The sequence below is a fragment of the Lepus europaeus genome, chromosome 6 (genome assembly GCF_033115175.1).
Source record: "Lepus europaeus isolate LE1 chromosome 6, mLepTim1.pri, whole genome shotgun sequence".
Lineage (NCBI taxonomy): Eukaryota > Metazoa > Chordata > Mammalia > Lagomorpha > Leporidae > Lepus > Lepus europaeus.
In genome coordinates, this window is record NC_084832.1 from 86883282 (window position 1) to 86906744 (window position 23463).

The 23463-nt window shown below is 39.0% G+C and overlaps 1 protein-coding gene across 14 annotated transcripts in view; it reads left to right on the forward strand.

The window, feature by feature from the left end:
* The window catches only part of ZMYM2 (zinc finger MYM-type containing 2), a 108042-nt gene that overhangs the window by 34857 nt on the left and 49722 nt on the right, over positions 1-23463 (forward strand). For 12 of the 14 annotated variants that reach the window (XM_062194509.1, XM_062194513.1, XM_062194506.1 and 9 more), the window contains 6 exons: positions 2382-3238; positions 9410-9695; positions 11365-11530; positions 12572-12784; positions 17684-17755; positions 23301-23451. In XM_062194509.1, coding sequence (XP_062050493.1) covers positions 2392-3238; positions 9410-9695; positions 11365-11530; positions 12572-12784; positions 17684-17755; positions 23301-23451 — 1735 coding nt within the window. In that variant the 5' untranslated portion in view covers positions 2382-2391. The remainder of the gene's footprint in view (positions 1-2381; positions 3239-9409; positions 9696-11364; positions 11531-12571; positions 12785-17683; positions 17756-23300; positions 23452-23463) is intronic. The other 2 variants (XM_062194520.1, XM_062194518.1) reach the window with 1 other exon arrangement.

The window sequence follows — 23463 nt, forward strand, 5'->3', positions numbered from 1 at the left end:
ATGCTTTAAGATAAACAACATTTACTCTATTACCCATTGATCATAGTTTTTATTTATATTAGTCTCTTTCTAATCCTTGTGAAGGGTCAATGTTTCTTTTTTAAGTAAACATCTTTTAATTCTATTTTTCCATAAATTACTATTATTATTTTTTAAAGATTCATTTATTTTACTTGAAAGCCAGAGTTACACAGAGAAAGGAGAGGCAGAGAGAGAGAGAGAGAGGTCTTCCATCTGCTGGTTCACTCCCCAATTGGCTGCAATGGATGGAGCTGCACTGATCTGAAGCCAGGAGCCAGGAGCTTCCTCTGGGTCTCCCACGTGGGTGGAGGGGCCCAAGGACTTGGGCCATCTTCTACTGCTTTCCCAGGCCATAGGCAGAGAACTGGATTAGAAGTGGATCAGCCGGGACTCAAACTGCCACCCATATGGGATGTGGGCACTGCAGGTGGCGGCGGCCTTACCCGCTACGCCACAGCGCTGGCCCCCGGCTCAGTGTTCTTAAGCCAGTGTTTAAGATCTGTAAAAACCTTGTTTCCTCACCTTCTCAATAATTTACTATGTGAAAATGAGGCTGACTTCCATTGCCCATCTTTCTATCTACGAATTTGCCTACAGTGTATACTCACTCTTCATTTTTTTCCTTTTAGTTGTTTTTTTTCCTTCTCTTTTAGTCTGTGAAAGCAAAGTGACTTCAGTTCAGTGTTAGTCATACTGTCAGCTGTGCCCATTTAATACATTCCCTCCATCTGCCTGAGAACTTTGTTCTAGGCTCTTTGGCTTCAGCATAGCCTGGCACATAGTAGGTATACAGAAAAAAATAGATGAATATAGCAGAGTGATGAAGAGTTTGAACTTTTTGAGTTTTAGAGACCTTGGTATTCATCCTAGCTAGCATCTGTAAGCCAAAATTTCTTATCATTAACATGAAACAGAATTATTCCTATGTCAAGGGTTGTTTTCGCTCATAGTTTTGGAGGATAAAATCTATTTCATTGGGATCAGTCAAGGTCTCTGAAGGGTCATGCTTCCTTGGGAGGCTCTAAGGGAGAATCTGTTCTTTGCCTCTTTTCTGTGCTCTGGTGACCACCAGCATTCTTTGGCTCCAGTTAGCCTCCAAGGTCACATCATCTTCTCTTCTGTTTGTATTGTAGTCTTCTACATCGATCTCTCCTCTCCTCTCCTCTCCTGCCTCTCCTCTCCTCCCCTCCCCTTCTCTTCCCTCGCCTCCCCTCGCCACCTCTCCCCACCACACCACAGCATTGGCCCCTTCTGTGTCTTTATTACAAGGGTATTTGTAACTGCATTAGGGGTCCACCTAGAGAATCCCAAATGATCTCTCTTTAAAATCCTTAACTTTAATCATATCTGCAAAGACCCATTTTCCATGTAAGATTACATTTATAGGTCCTAGGGATTGAGATGTGATATTTTTGGCAGCCAGTTTTCATTTAGCATGCTACATGGGTATAAAGCACACAGTTTAGTGCATGGCAACAAAGGATTTAGGCTTTTCAGTTAGGGTCAAGAAAGATTTTAGGAGGTGGGCATAGTGGTCCAGTGGGTTAAGCAGCTGCTTGGGAAACCGGCATCCCATATTAGAGTGCTTTGGATTGAGTTCCACTTACTCTTCCAATCTGTTTTCCTGCTAATATGCCTGGGAGGCAGTACATAGTACATGATGGCTCAAGTTCCTGCCGCTCATGTGGGAGAATCAGGATGGAATTCCTGGCTCCTGGCTTTGGCCTGGATATGCTTCTGCTGGACATTTGGGAGTGAACCAGTAGATGGAAGATCTGTTTCTGTCTCTTTGTCTCTCTACTTTTCAAATAAATAAATAATTCAAAAAAGGAGCAATTTCAAATTTTCAGAAAGATTTGATCATGTACTTACATGGGAGAAATGAGAAAAGGAGATTACAGGAAGATGGAATTTGGGAAATCAGTGATTAGGCTGAATCATTTTATTTAATATAATGAATAAATGGGATCAAAGTGATGACCTTTATTGTTATATTTTGGTTTCCCTATTCAAATATGTAGAAAGGTTTACTTATATTTTTTAGTGTTAAAGTTTATAAATAGTGTACTCTGGGAAGGAGGTGGTGACAGTGAGAATATATTGCATATGATTACTGACAATTAGATAACTGCCTTTCTTGTTATCCTATAATGCTGAACATATAAACTACATGAAATGATTAATGAATGAGAGGATCACAGAATGTATGCTGTGTATTCCCTGGATGTTAGATAAGAATTATTTTAATTTAGAATTAAAAAAAACAAAAGAAAATTGCCTTTTAAAAAATGGTTTCATTGGAGTAACATGAAATGTCTTATCCTGACATTTTTTTCTTTTTTTTTTGACCTCCTTCATAGGTTCTTTGGCATGGATACAAGTTCATTGGGAGGATTAGAGTTGACTGATCAGACTCCTGTTTTATTGGGGAATACAGCCATGGCAACCAGTCTCACGAATGTAGGAAATTCATTCAGTGGTCCACCTAATCCTTTGGTGTCTAGATCTAACAAATTTCAAAACTCATCAGTGGAAGATGATGATGATGTTGTTTTTATTGAACCTGTACAACCTCCCCCACCTTCTGCACCAGTGGTTACTGATCAAAGAACCATAACATTTACATCTTCAAAAAATGAAGAACTACAAGCAAATGATTCCAAAATCCTTCCTTCTTCAAAAGAGCTGTCTTCTCAGAAAGGAAGTGTAAGTGAAACAATTGTCATTGATGATGAAGAGGACATGGAAACAAATCAAGGGCAAGAGAAAAATTCCTCCAATTTTATTGAAAGGAGACCTTCTGAAACTAAAAACAGAACCAATGATGTGGATTTCTCCACTTCCAGTTTTTCAAGAAGTAAGGTAAATGCAGGAATGGGTAGTAGTGGTATCACCACAGAACCAGACTCTGAAATTCAGATTGCTAATGTTACAACTTTAGAAACAGGTGTAAGCTCTGTGAATGATAGCCAATTAGAAAACACTGACGGCCGAGATATGAACTTAATGATTACACATGTAACATCACTGCAGAATACCAACTTGGGCGATGTCTCTAACGGACTGCAGTCAAGTAGTTTTGGTGTTAATATACAAACATACACCCCATCTTTAACTTCACAGACCAAGACTGGAGTAGGACCTTTTAATCCTGGTAGAATGAATGTGACAGGAGACGTATTTCAGAATGGAGAATCTGCAACTCATCATAATCCTGGTAAGCAGTGAGAGATATTCTACCTCATCTAAGTGAAGTTAAAACTTTTGGCTGATTTTTTTTTTTTTTGTAGTGATTGGGGCTACCTTGTTAAGTGTCTTTGACATGTGAAATATGCCAATTCTATGGACTTTGTTTTAAATTTGTCATCTTAACTAAAAGTTGTAAAACAGTGTTTAGTATTTCTGTGAAGACTGTTAGAAAATTAATCACAAAGTGATTTATGTCTAAAGGATTAAAAAATATTACTCTACATTTGGTACCACCAGTGTCTGATGGTTGCTTTGTTATCTTGTTAATGTTTTACTAGTGTTGTTTTAATATGTAAGTTGGAGAACAAAAAGATTCATGACTCCTGTAAAGAAAAATGTAATATTATATGATAATTACATTTGGCCTGGTTGTTTGACATGCTGGTTAAGATGCCTACGTACCATATCTTAGTGCCTGGGTTTGAGTCCTGGCACCACTTCTGATTCCAGCTTCCTGCTGTTGTGTGCCCTGGGGGTAGCAGGTGATGGCTGAAGTGTTTGGATTCTGGACGGAATTCTTGGTTCCTGGCTCCTGGCTTCTGCCTGGGCTAATCTTGGCTGTTATAGGCAATTGGGGAGTGAACCTGAAAGATCCCTCTCTGTCTCTGTCTCTGTCTCTCTGTCTCTCTCTCATTGACTCTGTCTTTCAAATAAGTAAATCTTAAAACAAGTCAAAACAAAACAAAAACTAGGGGCTGGCATTATGGTGCAGTGGTTAGTTAGGCCGCCTTTTGTGTCGTTACCATCCCATATTGGAGCACTGGTTTGAATCCTGGCTATTCTGCTTCCCATTCAGCTTCTGCTAATGTGCCTGGGAGGGATGTAGATGATGGCTCAAGAAGTTTGGCCACTGCCGCTCATGTTGGGGACCTGGAATGGGGTTCCTGGCTCTTCACTTTAGCCTAAGTCCTGACTGAACCAGCAGATAGAAGATCTCTTTCTCTGCCCTTCCCTTGCCCTTTGTGTCACTCTGCCTTTGAAATAAATATTTTTTAAAGTAATGAACATTAAAAAAATTTGATTCAGATTACACTTCTGCTGTTTTTATAATTTTTATTAAGAATTTAAGGTTTTATTTTTCTTACTTTTGAAAAAAAGCCAAACATTCTTTTTTAAAATCACTTTAAAGTTATGATTGTGATGTAAAAGGCTGTGCATACTTAATTGCATACAGTTGTATGAGTTTGGAGTTCCTGTGTATATTTTTGACAGCCTATTTATATTTTAGTTTTTAATTAACATTTTACTTTTTTTTCGTTTTTGAAGATGGGTAGACTTCTTGCCTGTTGGAAAAATTTTTTGTAATCAGCCTTGGTCTGAGAAGACATTACAATTTAGAAAATAGGGGTGAGTGAGTGACTTAGTGGTTAAATTGCCTGCATCCCATATTGGAGTGCCTGGATTTGAGTCCTGAATCCATTCCCAGTTCAAGCTTTCTGCTGATATGCAACCTGGAAGTCAGTTCAAATACTTGAGTCTGCCACACACATGAGAGAACTGGATTGAGTTCCTGACTCCTGACTTTGGACTGGCCTAAATTGGTTGGTTGCTGGCATTTGGAGAGTGAACCAGCAAATGGGAATGCGTACTCTCTCTCTCATTCCCTGTTTATCTTTCTTTTTGCCTCTCAAATAATTTTAAAAGGTTTAAAAATGTAGAAATTATAAGAACTATCTGGCTTTTTCATGACTCTGTCTGTGTCTCTTACTTTCCCACCTAAATCTGTGCGTGTGTGTGTGCGCCTCTTTCTAATATACCTCTCCATAAGCCTATATTATTCTTTCATTCTAATAACTTTATTAGCTTAGGAATTACAGAGAACTAGAAATTATAAGTAACTAGAATCTAGGTAGTATAGAATGCTCTTTGGAGTGCTATTTATTTATATAGACAATAGTGGCTAATTATTGAAAATGTTTCAAAAATTTATAAATAGTGGGGTTGGTGTTGTGGCATAGCAGGTAAAGCCACCGCCTGCAGTGCTGGTATCCCATTTGGGCATTGGTTCAAGTCCTAGCTGCTCCACTTCAGATCCAGCTTCCTGCTAATATGCTTGGGAATGCAATAGAGGACAGCCCAAGTGCTTGGGCCCTTGCAACCATGTGGAGGACTCAGAAGAACCTCCTGGCTCCTGGATTCCGACCGGCCCAGCTCCAGTCAGTGTGGCCATCTGGGAGGTGAAGCAGCGGATGGAAAAACCTCTCTGTCTCCACATTCCCCCCAACACCCGCTCTGTAACTCTGCCTTTCAAATAAATCTTTAAAAAAAAAAAAAAAGAAAAAAAAGAAAATGCCATGTAATTTCACTAAGTAAAAATGACTACTGTTAGTGCTTTCAATTTGTTTCTATATTTTTTAAGTTTTAATTAGTTTTTAACAGATTCAATGTGATTTGCAGATAAAATTCTAAGAACACAATGGTATTCCCTTCCTTCCTTCCTCCCTCCCTGTTTCTGTATTCTTTTAAACCTTGTTGTACCCATGTCCCATATTTTGCTATTATAAGTCTGTGATGAACCCATCAGTTCACTTTCTGATTATTTCTTTAGAATGTATTCCAAGTGGTAAAAGTTACTGTACCTGCATTTCTTTTTAGAGTTTTATTTTTAAATATAACTGGTTTTTAGTTTTAAAAGAGTTAGGCTTCTTATTAATTAGTCTTGAGATTTCTCAATATGTATATGTATTTGTAGGTATGTAGAGATATATTTGTATGTATATTGGTGGTGATGGGTGTATATATGAGTTTGTATGTGCATTTCTAACTTATAGAAATATATTGTGATGTTGCTTTCCAGAAGGTTCTTAGCAATATATTACCACCTGCCATTCATTAGAATGTTTTTAATTATAACTTTCTATCTTTGTATAAAAGTCTAAAAAATGATAGTGTTTAAAGTAGTTTTAAAATGTTGTGTTTCTAATAAGAATACCAAAATACTAGAGTATGAAGAAGAAAATGACAGTTTCAGCATTGAAAATTAATTACTTAAGGGTATGCATTCAATTCTAACTTGAGATTATAATGTAGGTACAGTTTTGCAGCCTCTCCCCTCCTGCTGGTCCTTTACCTAACAATAGATTTTCAACTTTTATCCATATCATGCATATATGTGTGAAATCTGTTCTCTATTTAGCTCAGTTCCAGTTTTTCATATTTAAATACCTCTTTGAGAGTATTCTTGTGTGTGTATATATCTTGGGATATTTAATTCCTTAGAAATATTGCTGGGTTAGAGGAGCTATATTATCATAAGAAATATGTTCCTGTGAAGCTTTTTTAATGTATTAGTTTATTTGAAAGATAGAGTTACCCAGAGAGGTTTTCCATCCTTTGGTTCACTCTCCAAATGGCCACAATGGCCAGGGGTTGGCCAGGTCGAAGCCAGTAGCCTGAAACTCTTATCTGAGTTTCCCACGTAGGTGGCAGGGACCCAAGCACTTGGTCCATCTTCTGTTGATTTCCCAGGTGCATTATTAGGGAGTTGGACTGGAAGTGGAGCAGACAGAACTAGTACTCATATGGGATGCTGGCATTACTGGCTGTGGTTTAACACACTGTGTCACAATGCTGGCCTCCTATTAAAACAAGGGAATCTAGAGGCCTCATCAGAACAACTGAGAGCAAGCAGACATACCTCTTTTTCTGAACATTTATGAAGTGGCTCTTATGTTTATGTGCTGTTTTTATTTGTAATAGAGAACACAGTTCAAGAGTTATAAAATTTTGGCTAAAAATTTTATACTTGTTATTGGGCTAATTGTAACTTGGGCAGATTTAAGTGCTATTCTCTTAATATCTTTTGTATGTAATTGGGGATTTAGACAAATGATTAGGTGTCTTTTCTTTTGACGTTGGGAGAGGTGAAAGGATGAAAATAAGGGAAAAAGTTAAAAAAATTATAAAATATGATAGTTAAAATAGTATATATATATAAAAGTTAAAATATAAATATAGGCCTTTATTTATACAGGGCCTAAATTGAATCAAAAAATCAAGGTGGTTGGCTGAAATCCTTAAATTTAAATAGTCTTTAAGTGTATATTAAAATATGAAACCTATAAATTGAAAATCCTCTGGAACTGGTATTTTTGTTGCAAAAAGCTATTCTTCCAGCATTTGTTCAAACATAATGTTTGATTGAAGAACCTGTTTCTTTCATAAGATTTGTTTTCTTTGTTGATTTGTATTTTTACCTGTTTATTAAAACTCGTAATAGCAAGATACCAGGATACCAAAATGTACTGTGTGTAATGTATGTATGTATAAAGTCTTGTGTTAATGTATGTATAAACCCTTTAATTGAGGGGTTATATGGAGTCAGGTAAAAATCTGAATAGTTGTGTATGTAACCCCTTAAAAAATCATTAGGTTCATGGAATGAGTGACTCTGAACTAAGATATTGCCCTCTTCAAGGTTTTGATAGTCATTTCCCTAAGCTCTTTTGTATTTGTACTTTTTTTTTTTTTTTAAATAAAGATTTATGTACTCATTTGAAAGAGAGAGAGGTCTTCCATTCACTTCTCATATGGCTGCAATGGCTGGGCCAGGCTGAAGCCAGGGGCCTGGAGCCTCTTCCAGGTCTCCCCCGTGGGTGCAGGAGCCCAACACTTGTGCTGTCCTCCAGTGCCATCCCAGGCACATTAGCAGGGAGCTGGATCAGAAGTGGAGCAGCCGAGAATTGAACCAACACCCATACGGGATACCAGAGTTGAAGGCAGTGGCTAAACCCACAATGCTGCCGTGTAATGTTTATGTATGGAAGTTCAAAACTCAGAAGAATTTGAAAGGAAATTTGAGAGATCAAGGTAGTAGAAATTAGAAGTAGTGATGTGGGGGCTAGCAGTGTGGCATAGCAAGTGAGGCCTCTGTCTGCAGTGCTGCCATTCCATATGGGCGCCAGTTCAAGTCCCAGCTGCTCTACTTCCAATCCAACTCTCTGTTATGGCCTGGGAAAGCAGTAGAAGATGCCCAAGTCCTTGGGCCCCTGCACCCATGTGGTTGACTTAGAAACCCAGAAGAAGCTCCTGGCTCCTGGCTTTGGATTGGTGCAGCTATGGCAGTTGTGGCCATCTGGGGAGTAAACCAGTGGATGCAAGACTTCTCTCTGTCCCTCTCTGCCTCTCAAATAAGTAAATAATTCTTAAAAAAAAAAAAAAAAAGTGGTGGTGTGGAAAATTTTAAAATGAAGAAGGATTATAATATTGGAACTATTACTCGAAGTTGAAGACAGCTTGTTAAGTACTAAAGAGCTTAGCATGAAAGAGAATATATGAATACTCTTTTATTAATAGTTACACATACTCAATGCTGTGCAGTGCCTCTGTGGTGGTAGTAACTTGGCAGAATAATGTGGGATTGGTCAGTATTTGTTACTGCATCATTTCTGAGTAATACTCTTCTGTGAGATTGTGCGGTATATTTAGAGGGTCTGGAACTAAATGTATATGCAAAAGTTTCAAAAGGTGTTTTGGAAATAATTATATTTTTATACAGATTTGTATAATCTGTTATATTTGTCAAAAATTCTATTTGGTCAAGATTTTGTTACATGTTGATATGTTTTTTGCCAAAAATAATATTCTCTAACTGCATGCATGCATTCCACCCAATAACTAATGTGTAATATTTTTTAGTACTTTCTGTGTGCTTGTCACTGCTTTATTACCTGTATCATCTCATTTTTTGTTTACTATTCAGAGATTAGTTCCATTTCCAGTTTAGAAAACAGTAAATATAAAGTTGAAGTAGTCTCCCAATCTTGTAAAAGATATAGAGCCAGAATAAGAAACAATCTTTTTACAATTAATTTTTAAAATTTTTTTAGAAAATTGACTTTATTTATTGTATAAAACGTTTTGTAATAAATGTGTATACGTATATAGTGGAATAGCTAATCAAGCTGATTAGCATTTGCATTATCTTATACTCAGCCATTTTCAAGACTAGAATACAGTGTTGTGAAACATGTTTTTACTGTGAAACTTGTGCTATATAACTTTTTGCTATATGTTGCTGATGCTTTAACATCTTAAATTTACAAGATGGGAAATTAAAACTATTTCTCTGGTATAAAATTTACTATGTGTAAATACCTGTTTCAAATGATTTTGTTTTCTTGTACGTTTTGTTTTTAAGATTCTTGGATCTCCCAGTCAGCTTCATTTCCCCGTAATCAGAAACAACCAGGGGTGGATTCATTATCACCAGTGGCCTCGCTTCCTAAGCAGATTTTCCCGCCTTCAGCCCAGCAGCAACCCACTAAACCAGTTAAAGTCACCTGTGCAAACTGCAAAAAACCTTTACAGAAGGGACAGACAGCATATCAACGCAAAGGATCTGCTCACCTCTTTTGTTCTACCACCTGCCTTTCTTCTTTTTCTCACAAACCTGCTCCAAAGAAACTTTGTGTTATGTGTAAAAAGTAAGGATTGCCTCTCAACATTCCATATGGTTGACTACTAGTGATATAAAATTTTAAGAAAGTTGTTAGTAAGTCTCTTAGTGGTGATTTTCTTGTATTTTAAAAATGAGTAAGCAAGCTTGAATCTTGAAGCCAAACTTATAAAAGAGATAGCAATGGAAGTTTATCAGTCTAGGTGTTAATGGAGAAAAGGCTTCCTGTTTGGTTAGCCATTGAGGTTGATTTAGATAGGTCTTTATATCAATTTTGTTGTAGTCTCCATTGCACTCTTTGAATTTGTAAAAATATGTGTTTATTTACTTCAATTGTAAGGTTTTAGTTCTATCCAGATAGAAATACTAAGTATGAAATGCTTACATATAATTATCTCTGTATTAATGCTATCTTCAGATTGAGATTCTTTAAAATCAGCAACTATGCATTTTATATATGTTTGTTTTGAACATTAAGGCACTGGTAAAGACTCAGGTATGATTTTTGCCTGCCTTGGGAAAAAGAATCATCTCTTGCCTCTTTTTGGGTCTGGCTACACTGGTTAAAAATAGCTGGAATGGTATATCATATGCAAGGTCAAACAGGGTGGATTTTCTGTACCATGTCTTGAAGTAGCCAAGTCTGTGAAGTTATGTTTAGATCTTGGTAAACTCTGGAAAGGGCTTAGTGCTCTATACATGTTTATTAAAGTTAAATATTAAAGCAATTGTTTTATAGGTTTTTGATTGCTTTATTAAGGTAATTGACTTAAACACTGTAGTATATAATCTTAAAATTCAGAATTAAAATCTTCATAGATTTGAATATTATTTCCAAACATTTCTAACATCTTTCTAGGAATGATGTGTAGAATGGTGGTTGACATTATTTTAGGGGTGGATGGCAAGGAGGGTGGATTTACCTTCAGGTACCCCTCTAGGATGCATGCCATATTCCTGTGACCTAGGTGTCTCATGTTTTCTGCTTATCTAGGAGCAAGAGGTGGGTGGAAACAAGGGATGAGGGAATTGAACAGGTACAAATTGAGAATCCCATAACCCTGAAGAGCAGAAATCTGAAATGTTACAAAATTCAAAACTTTTGAGTACTAACTTGCTACAAATGGGAAATTTCATATCTCACTTCTTGTGACAGGTGTAGTCCAAATACAGATGCTCTAAAATATTGTATAAGGTTATTTGTGTGTATAAGGTATTTGTGAAACAAATGAATTTCATGTTTAGACTTGAGCCCCCTGCCTAAGATATCATATTATGTAAGTACAGATATTCCAAAATCTGAAAAAAATTCAAAGTCAGAAACATTTCTCATTCCAAGTGTTTTTGATAAGGAATATTTACCTGGATTATGCATTTATACCTAAATAAAATAGTTCTCAACATTAACTCCATATAGGTAATAACTTCTTGTTTGGTGTTTCTGGGATCTGTAAGGAAACTTTATTGAATTTCAAGATAGGTCAGGTAGTGGCAAGGATTTAATAGTATGAAATAGTGTTGCTTTTCAGTCTTTATTGCCAAGAGTTTCTCAATAGTAAAAATAATGTATTAGATCCAAAGATGGTGTTTAGTTTCCAGGATTTACTCTGTAGAGGTGAAAAATGTCAATTATTACTCTTAGATTTTAATTCTTTTAAAATGAGATTTTACTGTAAGTTGTACATCTTATATTTCAGAGACATAACTACAATGAAAGGAACCATTGTTGCTCAAGTGGATTCAAGTGAATCCTTCCAGGAATTCTGTAGTACATCTTGTTTGTCTCTCTATGAAGACAAACAGAATCCTACTAAAGGAGCTCTAAATAAATCAAGATGTACAATCTGTGGTAAACTAACAGAGGTTTGTATTTTTTCAGTTGGTTCTATCTAAGAATCTTCTAAACTGTATTTAGCAGTTATTACCTAGTCTTTTCTCAATATGTTTTTTTTTTTTTTTTGACAGGCAGAGTGGACAGTGAGAGAGAGACAGAGAGAAAGGTCTTCCTTTTGCCATTGGTTCACCCTCCAATGGCCGCCGCGGCTGGTGCGCTGCGGCCGGCGCATCGCGCTGATCCGAAGGCAGGAGCCAGGTGCTTCTCCTGGTCTCCCATGGGGTGCAGGGCCCAAGGACTTGGGCCATCCTCCACTGCACTCCCTGGCCACAGCAGAGAGCTGGCCTGGAAGAGGGGCAACCGGGACAGAATCCGGCGCCCCGACCGGGACTAGAACCTGGTGTGCTGGCGCCGCTAGGCGGAGGATTAGCCTATTGAGCCGCGGCGCCGGCCTCAATATGTATTTTAAAAAGAGTATATGATAACTCTTTTATAACTATCCTATTATGTAATCACATTCCCTTCTAGGGAGAATGATTAAGAAAAATCACAATGTTAATTGCCTGCTTTTTATTGAGGTTGTTGGGAGCACTAACAGATAAGGTGATACAGCACATGGTTGATTTTAGTCTAGAATGTTTATACAAGTAGGTTACTATGCAAGAAAGCCAATTTTGCTGAAAAGTTGAACAAGTGTATACATAATCTCATTTGAATTATTTATATTATTTCTTTGCTTGAGGAGTGTACTTTACATGTCATTTAGATTTGTCTGAAGATTTCCAATCTGTTTATGAAATTTAATATTAACACTAAGCTTGGTTGTTTTTCTATCATTTTTGATACCTCTAGAGAAATTTGTAGTTATGTAATTCGTGGAATTTTCTTTTTCTTGGAGCCATACATGGGTTCTGTTTGTATAAAAACAGTATAAAATAATTGTGAAATATATTTTGTTTCTCCTTTTCCTCAAACCAAATTGGGGCATCTTTGTTTCTGTTTGAACATCTTGTTTTTTAGCTACTTTGTCAGACTGATAAAAAATTTTTTGTTTATTGTTTTTCTTTTAGATTCGACATGAAGTTAGCTTTAAAAATATGACTCATAAGCTGTGCAGTGACCACTGCTTTAATAGATACAGAATGGCCAATGGTCTAATAATGAATTGCTGTGAACAGTGTGGAGAATATTTGCCCAGTAAAGGTGCTGGAAATAATGTTCTGGTGATTGATGGTCAGCAGAAGAGATTTTGCTGTCAGAGTTGTGTCAGTGAATATAAGCAGGTAATTCATATTCTGATCAAAATTTGGCATTCTTTGAATGTATTGGAAAGTTCTGTAATAGTTTTACGGTAATATTTTATTAACCAAATGTACTTTGAAATCTCATTTAATTCTTTTTTTTTTTTTTGGACAGGCAGAGTTAGACAGTGAGAGAGAGAGACAGAGAGAAAGGTCTTCCTTTTTCCGTTGGTTCACCCCCCCCAAGTGGCCACTGTGGCCGGTGCGTTGCGGCTGGTGCGCTGCGCCGATCCGAAGCCAGGAGCCAGGTACTTCCTCCTGGTCTCCCATGCACGTGCAGGGTCCAAGGACCTGGGCCATCCTCCACTGCAGAGAGCTGGACTGGAAGAGGAGCAACAGGGACAGAATCCAGCGCCCCGACCGGGCCTAGAACCCGGGATGCCGGTGCCGCAGGTAGAGGATTAGCCTAGTGAGCCGTGGCGCCGGCCCAGAGATGGTATTGAACCCAGGTCCTCTGATAGGGGATGCAGGCATCTTGCCTACCCTATTATTTAAAATTTTCATGCCTTTTGTAATAGGTGTGAAATAGCATTTAACTATTTATATCCTTTGGAGAACTATATTTCAAATCCTTAGCTGATTTTTGAAATGTGTTATTTATACTAAATTTTTTTCCTTCATTTTAATTGAAACGGGAAAAGATGGAGAAATATCTTCCATCCATTGGTTCATTCTTCAGTTGTTACTCAACAGCTAGGTTGGACCACAGTAAAGCTCAGAGCCTGAAACCCCATCTGGGTCTGCATGTATGTGGCAGGGACTCAAGTACCTGAACTGTCATCTGCCGCTTCCCAGGATGCACGTTAGCAGGAAGTTGGATTGGAGGCTGAGTAGCTGGGACATGAACCAGGACTAGGGCATGGAATGTGGGCTACATGTCTACCCTGCGCTGTTTATACTTTGGATGTTGAATTGTAGGGTTCTTCATGTATTCTGGGTATTAATCAGAATCTTGAAAAGTTTCATGGAAAATGCATAGTATGAGAAAAAAAAAAATTGTGGATGTTAATTTTTGTGCACCAAAGTAAATTTCTCATTTAATTCTAATTTTTCCATGAACTTTTTGAAGTAGGCTTACATTTTTGGGAATTTTATTTCCCTTTCATTGGGTTGTTTATTCATTTATTTATTTTTAAAGATTATTTATTTGAGAGGCAGAGTTATAGAGAGAGTGAGAGGTCTTCCATCTGCTGGTTCACTCCACAAATGGCAGCAGTGCTTGGTGAAGTCTTAAAGTTATCTTAAAGTTAGAGTCATCTTAAAGTTATAGTCATTCAGATGTGATGCTTTGCTCACATTTTTGTGGTGATGCTATTGTAAACAAATCTGTACTGCCTGTCATAGAACAGTGTAGTGTGTAATTGTATATAGTTACTAATATTTGATAATAAACAACTATGGTAACTGGGTGATGTATTCACTATAGAATGCTTTTTGTTACTATTTTACTTATAAAAAATGCTGACTGTAAACCAGTATGCTGCTTTTACAGTGGCAGCAGCCCCATATACCTCATGTTTACTATATCTCTTGATTTTACACATTTTTTTCTTCTTGTGCTTCTTTTAATCTGTGGTGCTTTGTTCGTGATAGCCCCTAAACATACAAAATCCATTGCTATTGTTAATGAGGAAAAGGCCACAAGTGATTGACCTGGGAATAGTATTAAAAGTGGTTGATTATTATGAAGGTGAAAAGTCAGTGATGGTTATGCCTCACCAGTTTGGCATTCTCATTTAAATAAAATTCCCATTAAATTCTGAAACATTTTGAGAACATATCATTAGATGTTTTCATCATTGTATAAATTTTTTTTTTTTGACCAGCAGAGTTAGAGAGAGAGACAGAGAGAAAGGTCTTCCTTCCATTGGTTCACACCCAAAATGGCCGCTATGGGCAGTGCGCTGCGCCAATCCGAAGCCAGGAGCCAGGTGCTTCCTCCTGGTCTCCCATGCAGGTGCAGGGGCCCAAGTACCTGGGCCATCATCCACTGCCCTCCTGGGCCACAGCAGAGAGCTGGACTAGAAGAGGAGCAACCGAAATTAGAACCTGGTGCCCATATGGGATGCTGGCGCCGCAGGCAGAGGATTAGCCAAGTGAGCCGCGGCGCCGGCCATACAAATGTTTTACTCATACTTAAGACTTGTTCTGGTAGAAATTTTCCTCCAATATCAGTTTATCTGGAATTCCCAAAATTCTTCAGCTGTCTTTTCACTACCACTCATACTCAACACCTCACTTTCACATTAAGAATTCTTGAATCATTTAGATAACCAGAGCTAGCAATAAATTCAACATCACAGTCTGGGTCAGATCTTTTTATTTCAGCATTACAAACTTTTTGCTCTGGTCATGATTCATCATGGTTCTGGGAAGGAAATACTTTTTGAAGACCTCCCTGTATGGAGGATTTCAGAATTTTTGGCACTAAAATAAATGCTTTCCAGTTAGATTTTTCCATGAACTTTTTGGAGTTCCCTTAATAGGTGTGTCATTTTCCTCCATAGGTTTCAAGATTGTTTTCTTTGTGCGTTTTCAGAAATTTGTGGTGTATCTTGGTTTTTTTTTTTTTTTTTTTAAAGACTTTTTTATTGTATTTGAAAGGCAGAGTTATGGGGGTGGGGAGGGGCGGAGAGAGAGAGAGAATTTTCTATCTGCAATGACCAGGACTGCCAGACTGGAGAAAGGAGCATCCTCTGGGTCTCCCACGTGAGTTCAGGGGCTCAAGCTCTTGGGCCATCTTTGCTGCTTTCCTGAGTGCATTAGCAGAGAGCTGGATCGGAGGTGGAACAGCTGGGAGTATAACCGGCACCCATGTGGGATGCTGGCAATATAGGCCGAGGCTTAACATGCTGTATACCACAGTGCCAGCCTTATCTTTTCTGGAGTTTGCTTATCTTCTTCTATCTGTATAGTTATGTATTTCCCCAAATTGAAGCATTTTCAGACAGCGTTGTTTTAGAGAAACTTTCTAGTCCTGACCTCTTCCAGGACTCTATAATGATATGAATGTTTAATTTTTTGTCACAGTTCTGCAGGTCCCTGATGCTCTGTTCTTTTTTTTGTCCCACCTATTATGTTTTCTTTGTTGAGAGGAGGTAATTTCTATTATTCTATTTTCCAGTTCACTGATACTTTCCATTTGAATCTTTATAACCTCTATTTCTTTGCTGAGAGTTTGGCTTCTTTTTTCATTTACTTTTTAAGCTTATTATTGTTTTAATTTGAGAGACTGAGTAAGAGAACTCCCATCTTCTGGTTCATTCCCCAAATGCCCACAGTGGCCAGGACTGGGTCAGATGGAAGCTAAGGGAGGAACTCAGTCTAGTTATCCCATGTGGGAGAGAGGAAACTAACTACTGTGTCACTAACTACTGTGTCATTACTGCTGCCTTAAGAATCTGCCTTGGCAGGAAGCGGGTGCAGGATTCAAGCCCAAGTGGTAAACAGGCATCCTAAGTGTTGATTGTCTTTTTGTTGGGCATCTATTGATTATCATTTTTTTTTAAGTTGTGCTTTTCCTGCTTTTGTTGTAAATGATTTTTGGTTAAAACTTGAACTTCTGAGATACTATTAAAAAATTATAAATCTTTGTTTGAACCTTGTGTTTTAGTTGGCTGCATATCAAATGAAGCCGTACCTCATTATTTCCAGGTTGAGGTAGAAGACCATCCTCTTTGCTTGGCCTCTCTTGACAACAGTGCATGTGAGAGGTCGCCCTCATTGTTGCTGAGTGGGTGTGGGAGTTCTCGGCTCTCTTCTGGGCTTTAGCTGCTTCCTGCCTGACTGAGAGCAATAGGAATTCCTTGTTACTGTTTCCTACAAAGCTTCCACTGATGTCAAATGATTCTGTTCTAGTGGATATGGACAGTGTTCTTTGTACTACCAGTAAATAAAATAAAAATTATTTTTAAATAGTGTTTTATCTTTCATTCTTTAAAATATTATCTGCATGTATTTTATAATTCATGTAACATACTCATAATTCATAAATAAATGAGTAGGTGGGACCCTATGCATAATTTTTTACTGATAAAGGGACCTAGTCAGATAGGTTTGGACATCACCTTTAGAGGTGCTCTAGTGAATGTCTTATTTTTTTGCAGTCAGAGTACTAAAATTATATAGTGATAAATTTCTTATTTTTTCCTCCTTTGACCTTTGTCTCTAAAATTTAACTCTGGCTTTGTTGTTTATGTCCTCACTATTTTAATTAGTTTCCAGAATATACTGGTTATAGCTAATTAATCTAGATTCTGGTTATAGAGAATATATAATGCCTACTTAACCTTTTAGTAGTTTCTTTGATTGGGGATACTATTTTGACTTCCACAGAAAAAAGTAAGTATAGGTATGACTTCTTAAATGTTTGTAAAGATGAAAGATGTAAATTTTCCTATGCTGGAAGCTCTCTTTTGATTTAAAAAAGAAATCCCAAAACAAACCATTTTGTAGATGATGAAAATTTCACTGTGATCTCGAAATCATTTGATTTTGAAAGTTTTTTTTTTAATTTTGAAAGTTTTAAGATTTCATTATAAATATTATAGTTTAATTAAAGAAATTTGTGCATACATAATGTAATCTAAGAAAAAGGATTCTTCTCAGAGGCAGGAAAAATTTTCCTTACTGCATTATTATAGAAGTGGTTTATCATTACATCATTTTTTCTTGTGTAAATTAAAGTTATTTGGTTAAATTTTCTGTAGGTTTGACATAGGGACAGATCAGATAGGCATTTAAAAAAGTTGAAATGAGTTTGCAAGTCAAAAAAACAGATAATTGAGAAGCAACTTTTACAGATTTCTCATTTATCTTTCAGTCTACCAGCACTTCTTTATATGTTTTTATAAAGTTTAAAAAAAATATTTTTTTTTTTAGGTAGGTAGCCATCCAAGCTTCCTGAAGGAGGTTCGCGATCACATGCAGGATTCTTTCTTAATGCAGCCTGAGGTAAGCAGGAATGTAGATGGGGTGTAGGGCCCAACATTTTTAAGCAATGCTACTTATCTTTAGTGTCTGATACCGTTTAGTTTCTATCTGGAAAGTCACATGCATGTTGAAGTACATTAAAATTATGAACTTACATGATGAATGTTCTATCAAGATAGATACATTTTTATTTTCACTAAGTTTTACATGTATTTTCTTGTGTTATATTTACTTGCTTTTATATATTTATGTTCTTAAAAATTATTTGCAGATTTTTTTTTTTAAGATTTCCTTACTCATGTGAAAGAGTTACATAGAGAGAAAAGGAGAGGCAGAGAGAGAGTTCTTCCATCCGCTGGTTCACTCCCCAACTGGCTGCAACAGCTGGAGCTGGGTCTCCCAAGTGCGTGGCAGGGGCCCAAGCACTTGGGCCTTCTGTTGCTGCTTTCCGAGGTGCATTAGCAGGGAGTGGGATCAGAAGTGGAGCAGCCAAGACAAAGTGGAGCCCATGTGGGAAGCTGGCATCAAGGTGGTGACTTGACCTGCTGTGGTACAATGCTAGCCCCGTCTTTCCACTCTTAAAACAGATAGCAAACACAGGGTACTTTCAGCCTCTATGTCCTTTGGGAGTTGTTTTGCCTATTGCTTCCTGGTGGTTCTCTGGTTCTTTATCTGGCCTCAGATGGTTTCTTTCCACAAATACACAGCTCAGTTTTTTCTGAAAATACCTGATTAGATACTCAGAGCTATTTTCTGTATCACTCCATTTTTTTCAATACTCTGCTTCCCAAATTCTGCTTGCTCTGATCTTCTGTTTCCTTAGCTCTGTGAAACTAGTAGGCTTTCTCCCCTATCCACCCAGCTGCCTCCAGGCAGTAAGCTTGTTGGCTGAAGAGCTCAATTAAGTTTTTTCCCTTTTCTTAAACAGTCCCTGCCTAGCTTGTGTACAAAGTTTGAAAACCATTGTTTCCTATCTTTTGTCTAGTTATCTAGTTGCTAAAGGTGGCAAGTTAAATCTAGTTCTGCTGGTCTGTCATGGTTGGAGATGGAAAGTCCGTGCTCCATCAGTCTAAACATTTCCTTTGTCTTTCATTGCCTGCACATTTTGAGTGTTCCTTAATTTATGTTTGTCCAGTATATATTTTTAAGATCTATTCTATGAGCCGGCACCATGGCTCACTTGGCTAGACCTCCGCCTGAGGCGCCGGCATCCCATATGGGTGCCGGGTTCTAGTCCTGGTTGCTCGTTTTCCAGTCCAGCTCTCTGCTATGGCCCGTGAGGGCAGTGGAGGATGGCCCAAGTGCTTGGGCTCCTGCACCCATGTGGGAGACCAGGAGGAGGCACCTGGCTCCTGGCTTCGGATCGGTATAGTTCTGGCTGTGGCAGCCATTTGGGGGGTGAACCAATGGAGGGATGACCTTTCTCTCTCTCTCTCTCTCTCTCTCTCTCTCTCTCACTAACTCTATCTGTATTAAAAAAAAAGATTTATTTATTTATTTTTTTTTTGGAAAGGCAGAGTTACAGAGAGTGGTAGAGACAGAGAGAGAGATCTTATACTTCTGGTTCACTCCCCAAATGATAGCAGTGACCTGACCTGAGCTGATCTGAAGCCAGGAGCCAGGAGTTTCTTCCAGGTCTCCCATGAGAGTGCAGGGGCCCAAGCACTTGGGCCATTTTTTTTTTTTTTTTTTTTTACTGCTTTATGGGATTCTGGCACTGCAGGCAGCTTTTACTGCTATGCCACAGCACCAGGCCCCTTGCAGCATTAATAACTATTGTTTTGAAGTAAAGTTTATCATAGTTATGCTGAGTATCTGCAACAAGTATGATATAAAAAATTGAGAAATTTTAAGTCACAGGTTCCACTAAGCTTATGTGGTTTGTTTCTTGTCTGCAATGAGAATGAAGGAGAGTGTTGCTTTTCAGTTAGATGTTAATAAATATAAAATAATACGTTTTCCAGACAGTGTCATGGTCTCCATATTTACTTGATTCCTGTTAATAATTTTTTTTTTTTTAAATTTTTGACAGGCAGAGTGGACAGTAGAGGGAGACAGAGAGAAAGGTCTTCCTTTTGCCGTTGGTTCACCCTCCAATGGCCGCCGCGGTAGGCGCGCTGCGGCCGGCGCACCGCGCCGTTCCGATGGCAGGAGCCAGGTGCTTCTCCTGGTCTCCCATTGGGTGCAGGGCCCAAGGACTTGGGCCATCCTCCACTGCACTCCCGGGCCACAGCAGAGAGCTGGCCTGGAAGAGGGGCAACCGGGACAGGATCGGTGCCCCGACCGGGACTAGAACCCGGTGTGCCGGCGCCGCAAGGTGGAAGATTAGCCTAGTGAGCCACGGCACCGGCCTCCTGTTAAAAATTTTTATTCATCCTGGAAATTAAGTCACTGTCAGAATCACATATAGATAGTAGGAGCAGGTTTATCTTTTCTCTGTGTAATCTTACAGCACAGTAGCAAGTGTTCTGAATATTTTTCCGTATTCCTAATCTTTATTGTGTTTTCAAACATTTTGTTTTGTTTTTGAGAGCAGAGAGACAAAGATAGAGAGTTCTCATTTATTGGTTCACTCCACAAATGTTCACAATGGCTGGGCCAGTGTTGGAGCTGGGAACTGGGGATGAAATCCAGATCTGCCGGCGCTGTGGCTCAACAGGCTAATCCTCCGCCTTGCGGCGCCGGCACACCGGGTTCTAGTCCCGGTCGGGGCACCGATCCTGTCCCGGTTGCCCCTCTTCCAGGCCAGCTCTCTGCTGTGGCCCGGGAGTGCAGTGGAGGATGGCCCAAGTCCTTGGGCCCTGCACCCCATGGGAGACCAGGAGAAGCACCTGGCTCCTGCCATCAGAACGGCGCGGTACGCCGGCCGCAGCGCGCCAAACGCGGCGGCCATTGGAGGGTGAACCAACGGCAAAAGGAAGACCTTTCTCTCTGTCTCTCTCTCACTGTCCACTCTGCCTGTCAAAAAAAAGAAATCCAGATCTTCCATTTGGGTGGCAGGAACAAAATTACTTGAGCCATCACTGCTGCCTCCTAGGGTTTGCATTAGCAGGAGCTGCAGCTGAGTATAGAACCCAGGTGCCCTGATGTGTGATGTGGATGTCTTAACAGGCATCTTAACTTGTAGGCTAAATACTTGCCCCCAGTTCTGGATTTTAAACATTCTTTTATCTTCCATGATTTTGTTGATCTGTTTTCTTTTGACTTTTTTCCAGTATAAAAACTTAATCATCAGGTAAGAACTCAGAAGATAAAACCAGAGCAATTTCTCTTTTCCTTGTACCATTGGTAGGGTTGTAACTCGACACAGTATGTTTGCAGGCATCCTTTTCTGTTAGTATTTTTGCTGTTGTTAATTAGGGCTTCCTTTGTGAAAAATTGAGTAAGTGAGGAATAGGCAGCATGTGTTTTTGTTTTCTTTTTGCATTTTCAGACTAAAACATATATTCCTGACACGTACGTTAGTATATCTTTCACAAGCCTATTGTACTTGTTGTATGCTAAGAAAACTGTCACTGGAGCCCAGCGCTGTGGCATAGCTGTTAAAGCCACTGTCTGCAGCACTGGCATCCCATATGGGTGCTGGTTTGAGTTGCAGCTGCTCCACTTCCAATCTCGCTCTCTGCTATAGCCTGGGAAAGCAGAAGATGGCCCAGGTCCTGCACCCATGTGGGAGACTTGGAAGAAGCTTCGATTCCTGGCTTCGAATCATCCCAGCTCCCGCCGTCGCGGCCATTTGAGGAGTGAACCAACAAATGGAAGACTCTAATCTCTTTCTCTCTCTCTCTCTCGCTTGCTCGCTCGATAGCTTGCTGTCTCGCTCTGCCTCTCTGTAACTCTGTCTTTGAAATAAAATTTTTTTTTAAAAGAAGGCTGTCTTCTTATTGATTTTGATGTTGATGTTACTTTTTTTGGGTCATTATTTTTATCTTCAATTTGTTTTGTGTGTTTGTGTGTGTTCTAACATCCTGTGTTATTTAAGGGGACTTTATATGCAGTTTATCCATTTCACATGTTAGTTTTGGCCTTACTGTCATCTCCCTGACATCTATTGTTCATCCATCCATGGAACATTTTCAGACCTTCTTAGATCTTTATGTTGTAGAAGATAATCTCAGGTATTAAGATAGAGTTAAATAATCTCAGAATCACACATGCACAATTATTTTGCAACATGATTTCTTTTTTTTTTTTTTTTTTTTTGACAGGCAGAGTGGATAGTGAGAGAGAGAGACAGAGAGAAAGGTCTTCCTTTTTGCCATTGGTTCACCCTCCAATGGCTGCTGCGGCCAGCGCATAGCACTGATCCGAAGGCTGGAGCCAGGTGCTTCTCCTGGTCTCCCATGAGGGTGCAGGGCCCAAGGACTTGGGCCATCCTCCACTGCCTTCCCGGGCCAGAGCAGAGAGCTGGCCTGGAAGAGGGGCAACCGGGATAGAATCCGGTGCCCCAACCGGGACTAGAACCCGGTGTGCCGGTGCCACAAGGCGGAGGATTAGCCTGTTAAGCCACGGCGTCGGCCGCAACATGATTTCTGATACTAGGTTTCAACTTCATCATGACAGACAAAAAAGGTAATTAAAATTACAGTAAAGGCTTGCTTTCCTTATGGTTGATTTTAATTGTGACCGTCAAGTTAATTTTTTTTAATACAGCCACACTAGTTTATCAGAATTACATTTTTGTAGGACAATGATAATACTTTTGTTCTGGCAGTTTTTAAAAGTCTTGTGTTTGTATTCTTTGTATCATTTATTTGAGTTACCTTGTTGGCAGATAATCAGCTGGCAGAAGGACTATTAATTTTTATAACTAGAAATCTCTTAATGTGCTTAAAATATTCTTTTTAATTAAAAAAATTTTTGTATTTTGTGGTTGAATGAGGTCTCTATTTTTTGAAAATTAGGTATTTGAGAAACCTCCTGTCCTCTGGTTCATTCCTCAAATGCTCACAATGGCTGGGGCTTAGCTGACTTGAAGCTAGCAGCTGGGAACTCAATTCAGGTCTGCCACATGGGCAGCAGGGACCCAATTACTTGTTTTATTAACTTCTACCTTTCTGGATGTACTTCAGTAGAAAACTAGAATGGAGAGCAGAGCTGGAACTGGAACCCAGGCACTTCAATATGAGATACAGGCATTTTAACTGCTAGGCCAAATACCTGCACCGTGAGTGAGGTTTTACATGTTGTGGATAGGTGACTAATCATGTTTAAAGAGAAATCTCAAAAGCACTTGGAATAATAGCAGTTCAATGAAAAAAATATTAGAAGTCTTAATTTCCTTCTTTCAAAGTATTACAGCCTTAGGCTGGCGCTGTGGCTCAATAGGCTAATCCTCCGCTTGTAGCGCGGGCACACCGAGTTCTAGTCCCGGTTGCCCCTCTTCCAGGCCAGCTCTCTGCTATGGCCTGGGAGGGCAGTGGAGGATGGCCCAAGTCCCTGGCCCCTGCACCCGCATGGGAGACCAGGAAAAGCACCTGGCTCCTGCCTTCGGATCAGCGCGATACAACTTTTTTCTAATTAAATTGCAGCTTTAAAATTTTTCTTTTTATGTTTCAAATTGTAGAAATATGGAAAACTGACAACTTGTACTGGTTGCCGAACACAGTGCAGATTTTTTGATATGACTCAATGTATAGGTCCTAATGGATATATGGAGCCATATTGTTCAACTGCTTGCATGAACAGTCACAAGACAAAATATGCAAAATCACAAAGTAAGTTTCAGG